Source organism: Bos indicus, chromosome 16, assembly GCF_029378745.1.
Source record: "Bos indicus isolate NIAB-ARS_2022 breed Sahiwal x Tharparkar chromosome 16, NIAB-ARS_B.indTharparkar_mat_pri_1.0, whole genome shotgun sequence".
Classification (NCBI taxonomy): domain Eukaryota; kingdom Metazoa; phylum Chordata; class Mammalia; order Artiodactyla; family Bovidae; genus Bos; species Bos indicus.
Window position 1 is genome coordinate 50,306,345 of NC_091775.1, and position 17,982 is coordinate 50,324,326.

At 61.1% G+C, this 17,982-nt stretch overlaps 1 protein-coding gene across 4 annotated transcripts in view; it reads left to right on the forward strand.

Annotated features, from left to right (window-relative positions):
- MEGF6 (multiple EGF like domains 6) overlaps positions 1–17,982 on the forward strand; it is a 101,760-nt gene that overhangs the window by 1,256 nt on the left and 82,522 nt on the right. For all 4 annotated transcript variants that reach the window (XM_070768343.1, XM_070768341.1, XM_070768342.1 and 1 more), the window contains exons 2-3: positions 2,874–3,008; positions 7,321–7,430. In XM_070768343.1, coding sequence (XP_070624444.1) covers positions 2,874–3,008; positions 7,321–7,430 — 245 coding nt within the window. The remainder of the gene's footprint in view (positions 1–2,873; positions 3,009–7,320; positions 7,431–17,982) is intronic.

Below are 17,982 nucleotides of genomic sequence, written 5' to 3' on the forward strand. Positions count from 1 at the left end.
ACTCCAAGAAAGATTCTTCTGTGGCCTTTTAAAGGAGCAGATCTGGGGCCTGAGCCCCGACTCTCCACGTGACTTCTCCCCTGACATTGCTCTTTGCTGTGACCCCAGGGAGTTTAGTTTGTCCAGGGGAAGCGGTGGCCTCTCAGCCTGCCTGCTCTTCACGTGGTCGGCCCAGGCTCCCCAGAATCCCTGGGTGCTGGTCAGGGTGGATGCTGAACAGAGGACTCTGCTCTTAAGAGGGGCTTCTGCCCCTGTGGGCTGGTGGGGACCGCTGGTTGCCCTTCCCCGACCCCGGGGAGTGAACCTGTCCTTTGAGGTATACCCATTCAGCCAGGGGTCACCCAGCCCTGGGAGGGCTTTCTCCCAGCGGGCAGAGGACTGCAGGAGAGTTCAGACTTCCTCTGCTCACTTTTCCCAAAGCCTCCTCCTGGCCCCTCACCTCCACTCTTCAGACCCTTCAAGGCCCCGCCCACCAGTCCTCCTCCTGGGGAGCCTCCCACCTGTGTGTGGGGGGGTGGCTGCCCTCTGGGGCCTGTGCCCATGTTTCTTGTCCTGGGGCACAGTCACTCCACTCTCAGATGCCCCCTGTCATGTTGACTTCCTTGCTGCCGGGGAGCAGACCTTCCCAGTCATGTCTGTAAGCACCTGCCACCTTCCCAGACCCTCAGTGGCACCATAGTGAGAGTGCTGGCTGGCTGAATGATTGGGGGTGCTTTTTTGCTAGACTTCTGAGAAACCTTATGAATGGGCCCATCCTGCAGCTCATTCTGCCCAGAAAGGAGGCAGGAGCCAGTGGGCCCTTGGAGGCCCCAGAATTGGCTCCTTGCTGCCTGCACCCCAAAAGCGGGGTCTGGAGAGCAGTGAGGGCCCCAGAAGGTCCTGACCCCTGTGTCACTTCCCTTCACGGACAGCTTCACCCTCCCTGGCTGGCTCAACAATCCTATGATGGGCCTGTGGGAAGGTGAGGCGGGAGGATGCTCTAAGGGGGGTTCCCACTTACTGGTGGCTCTGAGACCCTGGGGACCTGCAGGGGTGATGTGGCTGGTCCTTTGGCTCTTGCTGGCTGATGGGTCCAGAATCCAAATGAGACAATGCTTATTTATTTACTTAATTACATCTCCGAAGTGAACCTCTTCTGCTACGGAAAGATGCTGGCCTTTCTCTCCAGGGCCTGGGCTGACTGCTGACAGTGTGCTGGGCTGGTCAAGACAGGGCTGTGGGAGCAGTGTCTGAGCACAGGGAGCTCTGACCTACCTCAGCCCAAGGCTGCAAGGCTCAGAGGAGGCATCTTCTCACAGCCCTGCTTCCCTGGGGCTGGAGTCCTCTGGGCAGCTGTGCTAGGAAAATGTCCAGTACTCCAGAATCAGCTCATTAGACTGACCCCTCCCACCTGGAGAGGAACAGGCCCTCCAAGCTCAAGTCCCCTCTTACAAGCAACTCCTGAACCCACTGGCCCTGAGCACTGCATGGTCCCCATTCGCTGAGGCTTCCTCTGGCCATTCGAAGGCCCCTGCTCACTGGTCAGGGAGCTTGAAAGCTGAACTGTACTTTCATGGCCTGTGAGCAGCTCGCAGTCACTGGGCCCTGCCTGTCCGCCTCTCCTGGGGGCAGAGGCTGTGCTGGGTGGAGGGAGAAGGCAGGGAAGGGGCACTCCCCTCACCAGCTGCCCTGTGCCAGGCCAGGCTGTGTGTTTGGTGCCGGGCGTGAGCTTGACGTTGCGATCATTTCTCCATTTGTCCAGTGGGAGGACCTGGGTGTCTGAGGGTGGTCTGCCCGGGTCACAGCGTCCTTGGGACCTCAAGGCTGGACCTGGGCTCGTCCAAGCTCAGAGCGCCGAGCGTCCCCTCGTGCATACTGCATCCAAGCCAGGAGGCCACTAAAAAATGGAGCCTGTAAAAACAGACAGGACAGAGACACTTCTCAGCAACCCAGCCCCCTCCTAGACCCGGGGGTGTGTGCAGTCAGGCTTCCCCAGCTGCGTGTGCATGGCTGGCTCCCTTGCCCTGTGCCCTGGTTTCGTCCTCACCTCTTCACCCTGGCGTCTAGTTCTTGGGGTCCAGGAACTGCCCACCCTGGAGGGACGTGTCTCACTCCTACCCTTGCAGCTCCAGGAGCCCTGCTCTGCCCCCGATACCAGATGGCCCATGCTGGCATGAACACCGCCCCTTACAAAGCTCTGCTCACTTTGCAGTTGAGGAAGCACCTCCCGCCCCCCAGATGGGCAGTGGGTTCATTTCAGGAGCAGAGGGCCCGAGCAGGGACTCCTGCCCGCCCTGCTCCCAACCTCCCAACCTCGGGAGTCTTTTCTGTGCCTCCTCCCACCTGCCTCTTTGTTTCCCCCTCCGCCCTCCCCCACCATTTCCTCCTTCTTTCCAAATGGAAAAGCCAGCTCCGCTTGTGCTTCTGAGGTGCCGGAAACTTCCCAGAGGAGAAAGTCGTTCCAGGCTCGCCCCTCCTCCCTTGAACGGTTTTCAGCACGCAGTAGCCAGGCGGCCTGCCTGCCAGCCTAGGGGACCAGAGTCACGCAGGGGCCTCAGGGGGCGGGGACAGGGGGCAGCGGACGGGAGAGTGACCAGAGCAGATGTGGCTGAAGGGCTGCCGTGCCGCCTCGTCGTGGTCATCCCGCTGGTCAGCATCCCTCAGCCCACGTGGCTGAGGTTTGAGGTGGAGGTTCAGAGGCGGCCCTGTGCATCCTTTTTCTCCTGAATATCCGTGCTCTTGAGGCCCGGCCTGTGCAGGCCCGGGGTGGGCACTGGGCTGGGTGCCCTCACCCGGGGCCTGGCCTCAAGTCTGGACAGCTGGACCCCCGAGAGCAAGCATGCAGGGGGGTTGGAGTTGGTGATGGGGGTGCTGACTGTCTGTCTCTGTCCCAGGCCCCACGTGTGTGCGGAGCAGGAGCTGACTCTGGTGGGCCGCCGCCAGCCCTGTGTGCGGGCCTTCAGCCGCACAGTGCCCGTGTGGAGGCCGGGTTGTGGGCGGCAGGCCTGGTGTGTCAGCCACGAGCGCAGGTATGTGCAGGGGTCCCAAGGCCCCGTGTGGGGGTGGGGACTCAGCTCACCCCCGCTGCTGCATGGAGTGCAGGGAGGGGGCAGTGTGGCTGGGACGGGGCTGTCCTGGTCTCAGGGCACAGCCCCCCCGCAGTGCCCCACATCTGAGGTCAAGGCCCCTGACACTGCCTTGGGGTATGGCTACCATGGAGGCTATTCCCAGACTGTACACCCCTGCTCAGCGGCCACCTGGGGCCTGGTGGGTGGGGGCAGACCCCGTGGTGAGGGGGCCTGTGAGGAGGAGGAGGGGACCCTGCAGGGAGAGGTGCTGGCCATCCATGCAGGAGGGTGAGAGTGGGGCGCTCAGCCTGCTGAGGTCCCGCCTGCCGGCGGCTGCTACCTGCCCCTGAGCCCATGTGAAACCTCTATTGCTCAAGATTTTATTTCAAAATCAAGCGGAGGGAGTGCCTTTGCCTGCCTCTCCTCTTCTGGCAGGTTCTGGAATCTGCCTGATTGCAGAGCTGGGTGGGGCGGGGTGAGAAGGGCCTTCCGTCCCTCCCTCTTCTGAGGGGGTGTGCCGAGGAGGTGTGCCGTCCAGCCTCTCGGCTAGGTCTTCAGGATGTGAACCTGCTGGGTCTGCCCCAGGGAGCAGGGGCCGTCACCTTTGTTTTAAATGCTTGCTGTCCCATCACACCTGTGCTGTTCTCACCGTGGTTCTCAGCTGGGGGCTGAGGGGTTCATCTCCCTCCCGGGGCCTTCACAGCGTCTGGAGAGTGTGGGTTGTGGAAGTTGAGCTGGGAGGACGGGGCAGGTGGAGGCAAGGACAGCTCCTCTACCAGGACGGTCCCGCCCCAGGGTCAGGAGGGCTGAGGCTGGGCCCTGCCGGCGAAGGGGAAGTTAGCCTGTCGTTTCCTCAGAGATGTGCATCTCTTTGTCTTTCCTGGCCCCACGTGTGTGTGGGTGTAGGTGTGTTTGTAAAACAGGAATGAGGTCACATCAGCTGCATCCCCACCCCCCCATAGCTTTCGGGGAAAGGGCGCTACTTTGGAAGCAGCCAGAAGCCCTGTGGTCCCTGGGTTGGAGGGTGGGTGGGTGGGTGGCCCTGCTAGAGAGGCTCCTGTGACTGGCCATTTCTCCAGGCTGTCCTGGGCAGGGCGGGTGCAGCGTTTTCAAGGTGACTGGTGCCTCAGCTTCCTGGCAGGGCACCTGGGCACTGCTGGGGAACGTCCATCTGCTGGGGAGCCGTGCTGCCTGGCCATGTGCAGCCCGTGTCGAGGGTCCGTGTTCTGGGTCCCAGTTTCCTGGGAAGGCTCAGGCAGGGCTCTGGATCCTTTCCTTGCACTGCTCAGCCCGGTACCTGGGACCCTACCCCCCGAAACCCAGCAGGACCACCTCCAGGTTCCGAGGGAGCAGTGTGGGCCCCAGCTCCATGGCGACTGCTGTCCCGTCTGCCTGGCTCTGGGCTGGAGCAGGGGCACAGGTTCCTCTGTTGGGCTGTCTCACTCCAGGTGAGCACAGACACCTTCCCACCTCGGTGCCCATGGCGGTCAGTGTCCTATAGAGTTTCCTGGGGTCGGTGCTGAGGGCATGTGGGCGTCCCAGTCTCATTTTGACTCTGGAGGGCTCCCTGCTTTGTTAATATGTCTTGTCCCCTCTCACGATGCTCATGGCTGAGGCCTCCATGCCGGCTGTGGAAGGTTTCCCAAATGCGTCATCCAGCTGGCCCTTCCGTGGCTGTGGAGGCTATGGCCAGTGTTAAGGAGGCTTCCGCGGCTGGCCCACTCCTGTAAGACCCCACAGAGGCTCCAGCTTTATCGTGCTGAGCTCCCAGCCCTCCCTCCCGCTCTGCCAGACCAGCGTCCAGCCCTCCTTGGTCCACTCTTATGTGATCAGCCACGGGCCAGGCCACACATGTGACAGCTCCGTGGTGGCTGCTGTTTCTCCTGCAGCCACAGTGACGTCTGTATCTGGTTCCTGGGCTGGTGGGCTTGCTGCATGGCCCTGGCGGGGCTGGGTGGGGTGGCACGGGTCTGCATCCTGGCCCAGAGCAGGCAAGGCTGTGACAACACCTGAGAGGCTGGACGAGGGTTCTTGCTTATGTCCCCCCAGTGAGCATTTCCCCAACAAACCCAACATAGACTGCCCCAGGGTGAGGGAGCTTGGGCTGTGTGCCCCCCAGGGGCACAAAGGAACAGGTGAGGAGGGAGAGGATGCTTGAGCATGAAGCTTACACATGAGCCCCCACCAGGCCCCTCCCCTGTCCCACTGTGCCGGGGCCTGGGCTTCTCAGGGGCCACACAAGGTGAGGAGTGGATGTCAGCCTGGTAGCCATGTCCCCCGTCCACCCCGGCCTTGCGAAAACTGGCTCCTGGCCGTGGCGGGGGCCCATGTGACTGTCCCACATGAGGTGTCCCATGTGAGCTGCAGCAGGGGCTGCAGTCTGACCTGCTGTCTCCAAGGGTCACTGGCTTTAGGGGCCATCGGGGAGGGTGGCCGACCAGCCAGGTCACTGGGAGGAGCAGCACGTAGCCCAGGGAGCGGGTAAATATTTACGGCAGAAGAGTCCGTCTGCTTTGCCAGACATTGTCCGCGCCGTGGTAGGCCTCTCTCCAAGCAAGTGGTTTCATGTCCTGCCAAAGTGGCGTTTTGCAGACTCCCCTGAGATGCGTGTACACAGTCATGTGCACGTGCTCACGCTTCCGGGAAGCGCGGTTGGTTTGAGGGGTCCCGGTCCCCTCGGCGACCAGGAGCTTCCTGGAGCTCCTGAGGGCCAGGAAGAGCAAGCCAGGGGGTGCGGGGGGTGTTGTTTCCCTGTTCTGGAGCTGGTAGCCTAAGCTCCCACACCTCCTGATGCCACAAGGGCCCTGGACCCAACCAGGCCAGGCCCTGGGCAGCAGCCCTGCAGATGGCAGCAGGGCGGGGTGTTGTGCCTGGAGGTCGCTCACGCAGGGTGGGCTTGGGTTGTCCCTTTGCTCTCCTGCTACTCCACTCTGTCGTCTGGGCTGGGGGCTGAAGCGGGGAGTTGGGGTGGCTCCCCGGGCAGGTGGGTGGGGTGTGGCAGATCCTTGCTTGGGTTGTTAAAGCCCACTCTCTGGAGCAACAAACACAGAGGTCTCCAGATGGGATGCAGGAGTTGGGGTGCGGCTGGAAGGAGGAGCACTGCAGGTGGGGGACAGTCTGATGGGCTGAGTCGGACCAGGGCACCCCCACCCCGCCCTCCCGCTTCTGCTCCGGGTTCATGGTTGCAGGGGAGTCCCAGCCTGGGGGAGGTGGACCCTCTCGGACTACTCCCCCAAGCCTGCCCGCTGTGGGGGCTGGTGATACAGGGCAGAGGTTGGGCTGGACTGGCAGAAGGTAGCCCTGAGTGGCTGGGCTTCCGGGGACCTGGAGGCGCAGGTGTCCGGGGGCAGCCTGTGGATCTGGGGTAGGGACAGATGGGAGGCCCTTACCCCTTGGGTGGGGCTTGTCTCTCTCTGATGTGGGCAGCACCTTCCTGTGGCCACTCCCTGTGCCAGGCCCCAGGCTGGCTGGATTGGCTGCCTGCTTCCAACTCCTGGAAGCAGGACTATGCCCCTCTCTGCTCAGCCTTTGTGAGGCCATAGCAGTCCCATTGGAGCAGTCCCATTGGAGCAGTCCCATTGGACCAGCCTTGGACTCAGGGAACCCTGGCCTCTAGAGCACCCTCCTCCAGGAAGCCCTCCCACCTGTCCCTTCTGACCTCAGTGCCGTGTGCTGAGCACACTCGGGTCCTGCTGCTTCCACAGATGCTTGACCCTCATCAGCCTGTCTCCCCGGCTTAGCCCTTAGTGGGGAAGGGGCCCGTCCCCAGGGACATCCCAGGACCAGCCTGCCACCTGGCTCCTTGGTGCACTGGTGGGCTGGGAGCCTGGGACACGGCTTGCCAGCACTGGGCACCTCAGCCCACTTGGTCATTCCAGGGGCCACTCTTGCTCCTGGGCTGGGCCCTGAGTCTAACCCTCAGACCCTTGTAGACTGGCCTCAGGATGAGAGCTGTGTGCTGGACACGATGCCTGTCCCGAGGTTCCTCAGAGCCGGACCACCATGGGGGTGAGAGGGAAGGGGTGGCATGTTGCCCTGCTGCTGGTTCCAGGATGGCTGTGCCCCCCCCCTCAGTGCCCCTCATTTATATGACACGGCCTCTGGAATGCTGACCTTCCACCCACCTCTGTGCCCTGACCTGCTCAGCTGTGAACTGGGGACAGTGGGGGAGTTGGCCTGGGACATGAGGTGTGGTGGGAGCCAGAAGCACCAGATAGAAATGCCTGGAGCCTGGTCCTTCGGCAGTAATGCTCCCCTCTCCCTTCTCTTCTAGAACCGTCTACTACACGGGCTACAGGCAGGTGTACTCCACAGAGGCCCAAACGGTGTTCCGGTGCTGCCCAGGGTGGAGCCAACAGCCAGGGAGCCAGGGCTGCCTCTCCCGTGAGTGCCCCCAGCCCCCAGTCCCCCCATGGAGGCTATATCCTCAGTCAGTCTCCCGGGGGTTTGTCCCGCTGCCACACACGATGGAGCATCTCATGGCTGTGGGGGAGACTTCAGAGCCACTGGCTCAGCCACTCTACTCCCCCGAGACTGCTCACACGAACTGATGGAAGGGGAGGACCAGTGATGCTTCTCTGGCCTGATGCTGCAGGAGCTGCAGAGAGAGTTGGGACTTGTGGAGGTGCAGAGCTGGAGGGCAGGGGCCGTCTGCGTGGCGCCAGGGAGGGGGCCAAGGGTGGCCCCAGGGCCATGTCTGGGTGTCAGTGGGCTCAGACGCCCCTGAGCTTGGTTTGGGGTTGGTGTTATAGAGTGTGAACCCCTTGCCCACCTGCCCCGTGTGCCCACGCCCACGCCCTGCTCTCTGGGTCCTTCTGCTGCTCTGCCCAGGGCCTGGGCGAGGAACTCCGTCCTGTCCCCCCCCCCCCACCGTGGGCACCCTGGGCCTCAGTCTCCTCTCTGCTGGACAGAATGTCAATCCTGCCTCCCTCAGAGAAAAGGGTCCTGATGGATGCGGGGGGAGGGGCAGCCCCTAGGTGTCTGCACAGGACCACAGGCAGCCTGCAACCCCCAAAGGGACCCCACTGAGGGTCCCAGAGGTGGGGCAGGAATCGGATTCCGATCCTAGTGGGCGGCTGTGAACCTCTGCTTTGTAAATGGAACGGATGGGGCTGGAGTCCAGCTGCCGGGGATGTTGGGGGAGGGTTCCTGGTCTGCAGGTGTGGGCACAAGCGAGCCCACCGTTGTAGCTGGCAGGGTGGGAGAAGGCAGCCGTCCTCCTGAGAGGTTGGCCCACAGGTTGGGCAGCCCCTGAAACAGCACTGGGGCGTCCAGACAGGGTGAGGTTGGGCTGCACCGTGGAGGGTGGCAGGTTTGTGGCTCCTCATGGCGTGGGGGTTAACCTCGGGTGGGCCGCTCTGTGACGGGTGGAAACTGGACTTCCCAGGTCATGTCCCTGCCTGTCCTCTGGCCCCTGGGGGGGGGATTCCATAAACAGGGGCCACAGACGCGCTCTGTGGACTCCAGCAGGAAAGGGGGAAAGTAGAGGATGTGGTGATGTTTGTCCAGGAGAGGAAATGAGTAATTCTCTGCAGGAAGGGGCGGGGGGAGAGGACCAGACGTGCCTTGGGGGATGATGCAGGAGCAGGTGGTGCTGGCCAGCGGCCCCTGGAGCGTGGGGAGCATCCAGCTCTGACGGCCCTCCTCTCCGTGGCTGTCTGATCACAATGGTGATCTGTGCGGAAGAGGAAGTGGGCTCTATGTCTGTGTGCCCTGGGTTTATGGGAAGGGACGTGGGTGCATCCCCGCGTGGCCGGCCTGGGGTGAAGACTTCTGGGCACGGTAGGGGCAGGGGAAGGGGCAGGGAAGGTTTGCACAGCAGTGTCCCGCAGTTGTCATCCACTGTGCACTCCTGATCTGGAGCCCAGTGACCCTCAGTGTCACCTGTGTCTTGGAGTGACCATCCCAGGATTGGGTGGGGGGAGTGGGAGGACCCAAGGGCCATCCAGACCCCTGGAGGCCCGCTGCGGAGATGGTCCAGTGCCGGCTGTTCAGAAACGGGGGGTCAGCATTGGGCTGGGTCCACGGCACCAGGAGCTGCTAGTCTCAGCCACAGCCTGGCGGGCCCGGCCTGTGGTTCTGCCTGTGCCCGCAGCCAGGATGCTCGAGGTGGCCCTGCCCTGGCTGGCTGGGTGGCAAGAGGAAGATGCAGCCACACCACTTGGGGATCAGGGGTTGCTGAACCAGCCCAGGACTAAGGGGCCCACCTTTGGGACTTCTCAGTGCAGGGAGGGGTCTCAGCGGGGACCCTCCCAGGGCAGCCTGGGCTGTGCCTCTGGCTGGGGCCAGGGCTGAGGTGGTAGGGAGGTGGGACGCATCTCGGTGTCTGGGTCAGGCCCTGGAGGTACAGGTTGTCATGTCAGCTGGCAGACACAGGACAGGGCCCCCACGTGTATCTTGAACTTGAGGCTCTCGCTTTCTTGGTTGATTTTTAAAAATTCATTTTTAGGGTGGGATTTATTTATTTATGTACCTGGCTTGTATCTGTTTGCTTTAATTATCCGGGAAGAGCCCTGTGATCTGACCTCTTGGGACACTCACTTGTCCCCCCGGCATCTGGGTGGCCAGCATGTGAAGGAGCAGGGAGAGAGCTGGGATCCTGCCCCCAGCATCAGCTCATTGGTACACTCATTCATTTTTTCATACATTCATTCATTCGGTTTATGCTCAGCTGATCTGGAGCACTGAAAGTTCAGGGGGACTAGGTTAGGGTTACGGACAATACATGTCCATGCGGGCCTCAGGTCTGTGGGGGATCTCAGGCCCGTGGGGGACTCAGGTCTGTGGCGAGGCCAGCAGCTGCTGGCAGATGCTGAAGTGACCCTGATATGTGAGGATGGGCAGACCAGGCCAGCCAGATGGGCACTGGTGTTGTGTGGAGTGACTGGAGCCAGAGCAGGAGGAGTTTGTGGGGGGAGGAGGAGGAAGGGGGAGAGGTGGGTGGCCAGGGCCTTTCTTAGCTGCCCCACGCTGTAGCTGAGCCCCTGGGGTCCCTCTGCCTGTAGCTGCTCAGGGCTGGTTTCCCAGCATCATGGGGCCAGAGCCTTCCCCATGTCCTTTGTGCATTTCAGACCCGGGACTCTCATGGGGGGACCTGGGGCAGGTGTACAGTCGAATCAGGCACCCATCTTGGGGTTGGGAGACCCAGGGTCCCTACAGGTGCCACAGCCCCCAGCCCCGGGGAAGCCCTGCCTCGGGGGTCAGGTGAGAGTAGGTGGCTGCCTTCGGTCCCCTCTTGGCCACATGTCAGCAGGCGTCAGGCCTGCAGATGGGGTCAGTGTCGCTTCCGTGGTCCTGTGAGTGGAGGGGCCAGTGATGGGGCAAAGGGCCTTCCCTGCGTGCAGAGGGGCCCCTGGGGTCCACTCCTCCGGCTTTGCCCCCACCCTCCCCCTTTCTCCCCCTCTATCTGCCCCATTCTTTCCCGACCGTCTCCCCAGTCTAGCCTCCTCAGCACCTTTCCTTGTATCCAGTCTAGGCCCTCCCCCTTTCTCCCCCTCTATCTGCCCCATTCTTTCCCGACCGTCTCCCCAGTCTAGCCTCCTCAGCACCTTTCCTTGTATCCAGTCTAGGCCCTCCCCCTTTCTCCCCCTCTATCTGCCCCATTCTTTCCCGACCGTCTCCCTAGTCTAGCCTCCTCAGCACCTTTCCTTGTATCCAGTCTAGGCTCTCTCCAGTTCTGGGGCCCTGAGAAATGGGCAGGTTGCGGCAGGGCCCTGTGATGCTGACTCCCGCTGGCCCTACCCCCTCTACCAGCCACAGATATTACCTGGAAACTCGGCCATGTGTGTGACCAGCTCAGGTCCTCATGGTGTTCATGCCGGAGGACAGCAGGAAGCTTCTAATGTTGGGTGGGATTTCTCCAAGACCCACATGGCAGCAGGTGTGACCTGGAGGTGACTGAAAAGGAAAAGTGCCAGCAGGGGGCTGCCCGATGGCCAGGGCCTTCCCCAATCTGTGGGCCCCAAGCATGTGTGCCGTGGGGGGCAGATGGGCTCTGCTGCTGGGGTGCAGGTCCTCTTGTTTCAGTGGCCTCTGAACTGCACCCCCATCCCAATCAGATGACAGATTTCGCTGGCCCCTCCCCATGTGTCCACTATGGTCATCCTGGGTCCTGGCCACCCTTATTGGGTGCCCAGAAGAGGTGCCTGGCCTGGAGCAGTTCAACCCCTCAGACCCCTGTGTGCAGACCCTGAAATGGACTGGGTGCCGAGAAGACCATGCCAGGAAGACCACCCATGGCTCCGTCTCGAGCTCTCTCCATGTGGGCTGGGCTCAGTCCATCAGAGGCTGGAGGATGGAGAAGCAGGGCCCGAGGAGGGGCCAGAGCCTGCACAAACTCTGTGGGTGCCAGGAGCTCTGGGAAAGGGATACTGTGGTCCAGGAAGCTCTGTGTCAAGCAGTTAAGTGGGTTGTCTTTGCAGGACTTGTCAGAGCCTTTAGTACGGTAGTGTACGCTGCAGTTTGCTTACACAGGCTGTGTAGTGTTTTCCGAATGGATTCTTTCTTTAAAAAGGAAGAAAAAAAAAAAAAGCCAAAAGTCAAAGTAATACAACAGTGTTCCTAAAGCACGTACTGGGAAGTATGCTAGTGATCCCGACAAGCATCTGTAGAGGCTGACAGGGTGCCTGGCGCTGCTCTTGGTGTGGGAGGGGCCACGAGCAGAGGCGGCTTCTGGCCCTGTTCTCCTGGAACTTGCATCCTGTGCAGAGGGAGAGGAAGGAAGAAAGGAAGTTTCCATGCCGGCGAGTGGGGATGCTCCAGAGAAAAATGAGGCGAGAAAGGGCCCACGGATGGGAGGTGCTAACTTAGTGGGCGTCCAGGAGGCCTCTGTGTCCAGGGCGGTGGTGGCCTGTGTGATGTGAGTCTGGGCCTTATTGGTGCCCAGGGAAGAGCCCCACTGCAGAGGGAAGGACAGGTTCGAGGTGGTGGGAACTGGGCAGGGCTGAGCTGTTGTCCCTGCCCCGGGAGCCCAGCCCTGGGTCTGGATCTGTGCCTGTGGCCTCAGCTCCTTCAGCCAGGGCCACAGGGCAAAGCGTGGCTTGGCACCCCTGTGTCCAGCTCTCGAACTGCCAGGCAGGCCTATCTTCCCTCCGGCCTCCTCAGTGGTCCCTGGCTGGTTGGGGCTGTAGGGAAGGAGCTGCAGGAAGGCGGCCCTGAGTACGCCCGCCCCCCCGAGGTGGGGGCTTCCTCAGCCTCCGGTCTCTGGCCTTCACTTGTCCTTTCCCGCTCTGGCTGCAGCATGGCAGCCCTGCGCCCACCCCACGCCCGGTGGGGGAACTTACAGAGCTGGTGCCCCGGGTCTCCTGTCCCTGGTATGGACCAAGGTACTGGGGGCAGGGCGTGTTGTCCTGCTGTGTCCCCACCCCCACGCCCCCAGGTCTCTCCAAACCATGCATCACACCCGAACTGGCCCGGCCCTGTGCCCAGCACACATTTACACACACACTCACATTTGGGCCTGCAGCCCACCCAGAGGAGCTCACCACGCAGCCTCACATACACACACGTGTGCACACATTGTGCCTAGGTTTACTCACACGTGTGTAACCTACTCACATGGGCAATCACATCTGTTCACTCAGGTGTGCGCCCATGCTCATGATCACACGTGTGTGTGCACAGTCACGTGCATGAACTCACACTTCCGTGGGTGCCCAGACACCTACATGCATGCTCTCACGGGGGCATGATGCGGTGGGGAGCACCGGTGATGAGACACAGAGGTGCCCCTGTCTGTCACCAGGGGCCCAGAGTGCTCCGTGCGCCCAGGGGAGCTGGGACCAAGTTCAGCTTCTGGAAGGTTCTGGGTGCACGGCCCCTCCCCACCGACTGCCTTCGGAAAGGTGGGCATGGTGGGGGCAAGGAAGGAGGCTGCCCCTGCCAGGTGTGCTCTGAGGGCTCCTGCAGCCCAGGGTGGGCCTGGAGGGGGCAGTGGGCTTCGCTGTCATCAGGGTGCCTCAGCCTCTCACTCCTGTTGACCGGACACAATGTCCCAAAGTCATTGTGGCTAGTTTGTGCCAGGCCTGCCTTCATGCGGGGGCTCTGGGAGCTGGGCCTGACCCTGGGTAGAGGGAGTCTGCCCGCCTGTCTTCTGGGATCCCCCCCTCCCCCGTGTGGGGGGGTGCTGATCTAGGCACAGGACACTGAGGAGCCGGCCTGGAGGGCATGCCCCTTCCTCGGGCACTTGAAGCCTGAGTGCTCAGCACGGAGCTGAGGTGACTCCCTCCCTGCAGCAAGGGTCCTGGTGGGAGAGGTCGGGTGGGGCATGGGATCTGGGCCCCGAGCCCTCGGCCAGCGTTGGGTGGAAGGCTGGCAGGAGCAGGGTCAGAGGGACAAGGCAGGAGGGCTCAGGCCGGCTCTCCCCTGGGCTCCCAGGGAAGTGGCCTCCCTTCCTGAACCACTGCCAACTTGAGGTGGGTGCTGGTTCCCACGCCGGCTCGCCTGCGCACGGGCAGCTCTTAATCAGTGGCTGGGGTGAAGCTGAGGAAACGCTGCCCTGCAGCCTGGGCGATAAGACGGGAGCCACCCTGCCTGCCCGTGACCTTGAGCTGAGCCAGCCCTCCCTGCAGGGTCTCTGGGATGCAGGCGAGCCCTCGCTTGCAGGGCTGGCTTCCAGACCCGCCTTTGGTGACCTCGGCATGTGGGCGGGTGGTTTGGCAGGCCAGACAAAGGTGTCAGTTGGGTCACCCTGTCCTACCTGTGGTCACTCAGGTTTCCACTAGCCCCTCTGGGGGCAGAGGGAAGGAGGCTCAGCCTCAGCCAAGCCTAGGTCCAGGGTGATGGTCCGGGGGCTGAACTTGCAGAAATCAAGCCCTCAGAAAACAGCCAAGTCCCATTTCCAGGGTCAGCCCGTTCTGGGACAGTGAGGCTGGGGCCGCCACGGCCAGTGGAGTTGAAGTCTGGCTGGGCCTGGGTGTCCCTGCCTGTCCCAGTGAGAGGAAGGGGCTGGGTCAGGATGCCACAGACGATGCCTGGATGTGGTGCCCTTCCCTGCAGACTGTGCTCCCCAAATCTGTCCTCCCATTCCCGGACTTGGCCAGGATCCCCCTTGGAACTGGACACCCTAAGGATCCTCCCAGCCTTTGGTGTTAGGAATGTGGGCGAGTCCACCCAGCTTCACCCCAAGGCAAAGGCCTGGTCAGTGTCTCTGAGCTGCGGCTCCCCGTCGGTAACCTGGTGGGGGTGGTTCCTCCTCTCTGTTCAGATCGTGGCCCTGGACCCGAGCTGCTGCGGGGCCGTGTGCATCTTCAGCTCCAGGTGATTGTGCGGGGGCAGCACTCTGACAGTGGGAAGGGCAGGGAGCTTAGCCCACATTTCCAACCAACAGATGGGTATCAGGGCTGGGACTTAAATGTAGGTCTTCAGAGCCCGAGCTGCCTTGCCCTGTGAAGGCATCTGGGCGGGGTGAGGGGGGGCAGCGGGGGTCCAAGGAAGAAGGACAGCGTCCTTCAGCCTTGGAAGACGCGGCCGCCTGATAACTGCAGACCCTGTGGGCACAGTGCTCCCCCACCCCCGGCTCACCTCCACCTGCTCTTGAGTTTCTCACACTTGTGGGCTCTGACAGTTCCTCCAGGGTCCCTGAGGGTCCTATGGGTTCAGCCATGCTGAGAGTGACGAGGGTAGGTCCCCAAGCTGACCCCCTGCTGTCGCCCTGGCACTCAGTAGGTGCTGATAAAATTCATTAGAAAGTATGGGCTTTCCAGGTGGCGGGCGCAATGGTAAAGAATCCACCTGCCAAGCAGCAGATGTGGATTTGATCTCTGGGTTGGGACGATCCCCTGGAGGAGGAAATGGCAACCCACTCCAGTATGCTTGCCTGGAGAGTTCCAGAGACAGAGGAGCCTGGCGGGCTACAATCCATGGGGTCACAAAGAGTTGAACACGACTTAGTGACTTAAATAACCATGTTAAGTATAAGGCAGATTTGGTACTTAACAATCTATAAACCATTTCCAAAGCATCCATCCTTCTTTCATTTAACACCTGCGCATGGTTCCTCTAGTGGCTCAGCAGTAAAGAATCTGCTTGCGATGCAGGAGACCCAGGTTTGATCCCTGGGTCAGGAAGATCCCCTGGAGGGGGACATGGCAACCCACTCCAGTATTCTTGCCTGGAGAACCCCATGGACAGAGGAGCCTGGTGGGCTACAGGCCACAGGGTCACAAAGAGCTGGACACGACTGAAGTGATTTAGCATGCACACACGCACCCTGCCTGCTAGCATTTGAGCTCAGTGAGAGCAAGAGTCTTCAAATTGTTCACTAAGGTATCCCACGTGTCTGTAGAAATAATAGTTTCCTTTGTGTAGTAGATGCTCAGCAAACACTAGTCAAATAGATGAATCTATCTGAGCCACTGATGGGCTTCCCAGGTAATGAATCCGTCTGCCGATGCAGGAGACCTGGGTTTGATCCTGGAGTTGGGAAGATCCCCTGGAGAAGGAAGTGACAACGCACTCCAGTATTCCTGCCTGGAGAATCCCCTAGACAGAGGAGCCTGGTGGGCTACAGTCCATGGGGTCGCAATGAGTCAGACACGAGTGAGCATGTACGAGCCACCACATGGAACTTTTACATTTTTCTTTTGCACGTGTCCCATGGGTCTGTTTTCCTACCTGCCTGCTCTTCACACACATGGCTCCTCTTTCTTGTAGAGGAAAGCAAACGTCCTGATATGAAGCCTCAGTCTGTGGCTCCTGAGCTCCATTTCCACAGCTGTGCTGTGAGTGTTGCCTGTGGTCTTCCTCACCTATGGGGGGTTCTCTTGGGGGGGTGTTGAGTGACAGCGGGAGGAGTGGGGGGCTCCTGGAGATATCCCTGACCACCACCCACCTGGGGGAAGGATGGGGACCCACAGGTGCTCCACCATGCTGCCCTGTCCCTTTGCTCTGGGTGCCCAACGCCACCCCATGCCACCCAGAACCCGCGGTCCCAGGCTTCTCTCTGTGGTAACCCTGTCTTTCCAGCATCCTACGAGCCTGCGGCCACTAGGAGCACCCTTCTCGGTTTGGGTGCTTTGAGCACCTTTGTTGTGAAGCCTTTTCTTTTTTCTGTCTGAGGATGCTCTGCCCTAGACATCCCTTCTGGATCCTTAGCGCCTGCCTTCCCCTGAGGGCCTTCCCGCAAATAACTCTCACATCTCACTTGGCCTGACATTTATTTGTCTCTTTCCTCTTCATTCAACAAAGTTTATGGAGCGCCTTCTAAGTGAGGGTGTGTCGGTGGCACCAAGGGAGGCGATGGTGCTGGAGGTGGGCTTGTGCCCTGCTCCCAGGGAGCCCAGGCCTGGGTGGGAGCTTAGCTGTCGCCTTTCTTAAGCGCTGGTACACTGGGAGGTACAGCCTTGCAAACTGCAGGGCACTGTGGGTGCTGATTTGCCTGGTGGCTTGGGAAGGCTTGGGGCTTCCCTGGTGGCTCAGACATTAAAGCATCTGCCTGCAAGGCGGGAGGCCCAGGTTCGATCCCTGGGTCCGGAAGATCCCCTGGAGAAGGAAATGGCAACCTACTCCAGTATTCTTACCTGGAATATTCCAGGGACAGAGGAGCCTGGTGGGCTGCAGTCCATGGGGTCTCAAAGAGTCAGACACAACTGAGCGACTTCACTTTCTTTTCTTTCTTTCTTTGGGAAGGCTCCCTGCGGAAGGGACCTGTTGTCCAGACACACAGCTCTCGGGGTCTGACGGGTGGCTGGGGGGCTCTGTGCCAGGTCGATGGGAAAGCCACAGAAGGATTTTCAGCCAGGGGCCTGTGATCTGATTGTTGCTATGAAGGAACATGATGGCTGCGCCATTGAGAAAGGACAGGGGTGAGTGGGACCAGCTGAGAGGACTCCAAGGGGATACTAGAGGTGGCTTCTTCCAGCCTGACCACAGAGACAAGTGTGGACTCCAGGTGTATCGGAGGTGGAGCCGATGGGCTGGCTTTGGATTGGACCCGGGGTGAGAGCGAGGCAAGCTCCCCGTTTCTGGCTTGAGCCCTTGGTGGCTGTGATGCTGTGTACCGGGTCAGGGGAGGGGTGTAGGAGCAGGGAGTGGGGTGCTGTCTCCCCCTGAGCTCCAGAACTGACCATGGAGGGGGGCACAGGCAGGGTGCTGTCCACAGGGGCCCCCAGGCTGGGCATGGACCTGGCAGAACCTGCAGAGGCTCCTGGGGGTGGGCAGAGTCCCGGGGTGAGCTCCAACCTGGATACTTGGTTCCCCCACGATTGGAGGGGTGGCCCATCGTGGTGGTTTGAGGCTGAAGGTCTTCAGGATGGTGAAAACTTCTTTAAGATGTGAAAAGTAAACACAGCTGGCTTCCCTTCCTCCACAGAGTCGCCCAAGTCCACAGGTTTGGGGCCCTCAGCAGTGGGAACTCTGGTGCCACATGGCCTGGGTTGGCCCTGTGCCCAGACTTACCTGTGCAGGTTCCAGGGTCACCACGTGATTCCTCCTGCTCCCCTGTGGCACTGCCTTGTCCCCCGGCTCCCCACTCCCATCGCTTTTCAGAAATCTCAGGGAGTTTGCCAGGTGTGAGTAGAGCCAGCTGCGACCCCGGCAGGGTGGCTCGAAAGGAGGGATCCCTCCAGGGCTGGGACAGAGGCCCGGATATGAAACAGAGGAGGAAGAATAGGCTCCCTGAAAAGACCTGTGTCTCCCTCGGCCAGTCCTCCTGACTCTAAGTCAGAAAGCCCTGGGCTCATCTGTCCTGGGATGGTCCCTCGTGGACTAGTCCCTCCTCAGCAGCTGCGTGACCTGGGGCCATGTGCTGCATGTCTCTGAGCCCCAGTCTCCTCATCAAGGGCAGTGCCTGGTCCAGGGGGATGCTCAGACTCATGTACCCGGCCAGCGTCCCTACCCTCGGGGTCTCCTGCCCTCCAGCTTCTCTGCCTGCTGGACCCATGGGTCACGCTGGGCTCTGGGGTGCCTGGGGAGTGTCCAGGCCACTGTTCAGGGTGTC